General features: G+C 71.8%; 1 protein-coding gene across 1 annotated transcript in view; it reads left to right on the top strand.

Moving 5' to 3' along the window:
* GREB1 (growth regulation by estrogen in breast cancer 1) overlaps positions 1-1,703 on the top strand; it is a 63,304-nt gene that overhangs the window by 31,625 nt on the left and 29,976 nt on the right. The window contains 2 exon segments of the mRNA XM_012727364.1: positions 92-277; positions 1,606-1,700. Of these exon segments, the coding sequence (XP_012582818.1) occupies positions 92-277; positions 1,606-1,700 (281 nt within the window).

Below are 1,703 nucleotides of genomic sequence, written 5' to 3'. Positions count from 1 at the left end.
GCGACCCCCGCTCGCCTGCACCGCAGCTCCTGGCGTCCTGAGCCGGGGCAGCGCGGAGCCCAGGCCAAGTCGCCCTGCCGCCCTGCCGCAGGCCACGGGAACTTCCCCTACCTGTGCGGGAACCTCGGCGACGTGGTGGTGAGCCCCCTGCTGCACACGTGCTACCAGAACTCCCAGGCCGTGGCCAGGGCCTACGAGCAGCACGGGGCCTCCGCCCTGCAGCCCATCTCCGAGGAGACGCAGCTGCTGCTGACCGTCTACTACCTCGTCCAGCTGGGTGAGTCCCTCCCGCCCTCCCGCGGAGCCCCGGGAGAAGACCGAGGCGGTGCAGCAGCCCGGCCGCCCTGGCCGGCGGGAGTGGACGGGGGCTGATGGCCGGTCAGCACCCGGGGCCTGGGGGTCTGGAAGGGCTTGCGGGCTCCAGAACCTTCCGGGGCCATTCCAGACGGCCGCCTTCCAGCAGGGCTGTGTACTCCGTCTTCGGGCTTTGTCTCCGGGGGGGGGGGGGGGGCCAGCTGTAGAGGATGGGGGTCCGGGGGGGGGGGGCGTGGGGAGCTGGCCCCAGTCACGTTGGGTCAGGAGATGTGACCGCTGAGCAGAGACCTGGGAAGGAACAGCCTTGAGGAGAAGCGGGGTGGACAGCGGGGGCAGGGAGCAGGCTGTTCTGGGAGCAGAGAGGCTGCGCTCTGGGCCCGCCTGCGGGGCCAGGCTCGCTGACCGCCCCCCCCATGGTCCCCTCTTAAAGGGCCCCTCGGTGGGCACCTTTACCCTGGGGGTTGGGGCTTCCACATGGGACCGGGAGGCGGAGTACGGTTCTGTCCACAGCAGCAGGTGATGTCATTCAGGACACCCCTTTGGCTGGACTGTGGGTGGTGCCATCGCAGGAGAGGTGGGTGGGGGCTGGGACTGCTGGCCCAGGGGGGAGACGTGGGGTGTACTTGGAGGGAGATGTGGTCGGGGGGGAAGGGGGCAGGGTTTTGGCCTGAGCAAGCAGGTGCAGTGGTGGGGAAGGATGAGCAGAAGTTCTAGCAGCTTTGAGGGGGAGACGCCCCCGGGGCTGGGCGGCTGGAGTGGAGGGTCTGGGTGCAGACGCGGGCATGGCTGGGTCACTGAGCTGGGAGGCTGGAGTGCCCTGGGTGACTATGGACAGGAGACCCTGCCCGTGGGACCCTCTGACCCTCTGGGACGGGAGGGGCAGATGGAGCAGCCCGGGAGGGGCGGTGCCTGGACGGTGCTGCTGGGGCCGGAAAGGAGCGGACGGCCTCTGCCCTTGCGCCCACCCCACCTGCCCAGGGCCCGGCCCTGAGGCCAGGCTGCCCCCTCGGCCCCGGGGCTTCCCATCACAGTGTCCGCGCTTGCTCCGGGCCCCACAGACAGGCGGGCTCCCCGTCCCAACGCGGCCCCGGAGCTGCTCCCCCAACACCCAGTCTCGGCTCACCCTCCCTGAGAATCCGACGCCGGCCCGTCTCCCGCCGTCCGTCCTCGGGCCGGGCCGGGGCGTCACCGGTGTAGGCGGTTACTCTGCGCCGGCGCCGGCCTCCCCCCAGCTGCGGTGACTCGCGCGGGGTGCGGGGGCTGGCGCTGAAGCCCCGCTTGCCCCGCCAGCGGCCGACCAGGTGCCCCTGATGGAGGACCTGGAGCAGATCTTCCTGCGCTCCTGGCGCGAGGCGCACCTGGCCGAGACGCGGCAGGACCGGCAGGCG

This window comes from Condylura cristata, unplaced genomic scaffold (assembly GCF_000260355.1).
Source record: "Condylura cristata isolate star-nosed mole 26May11 unplaced genomic scaffold, ConCri1.0 scaffold00020, whole genome shotgun sequence".
Taxonomy (NCBI): Eukaryota; Metazoa; Chordata; class Mammalia; order Eulipotyphla; family Talpidae; genus Condylura; species Condylura cristata.
The sequence above is the reverse complement of the archived record's forward strand: the minus strand, read 5'-3'. Positions and strand labels throughout refer to the sequence as shown.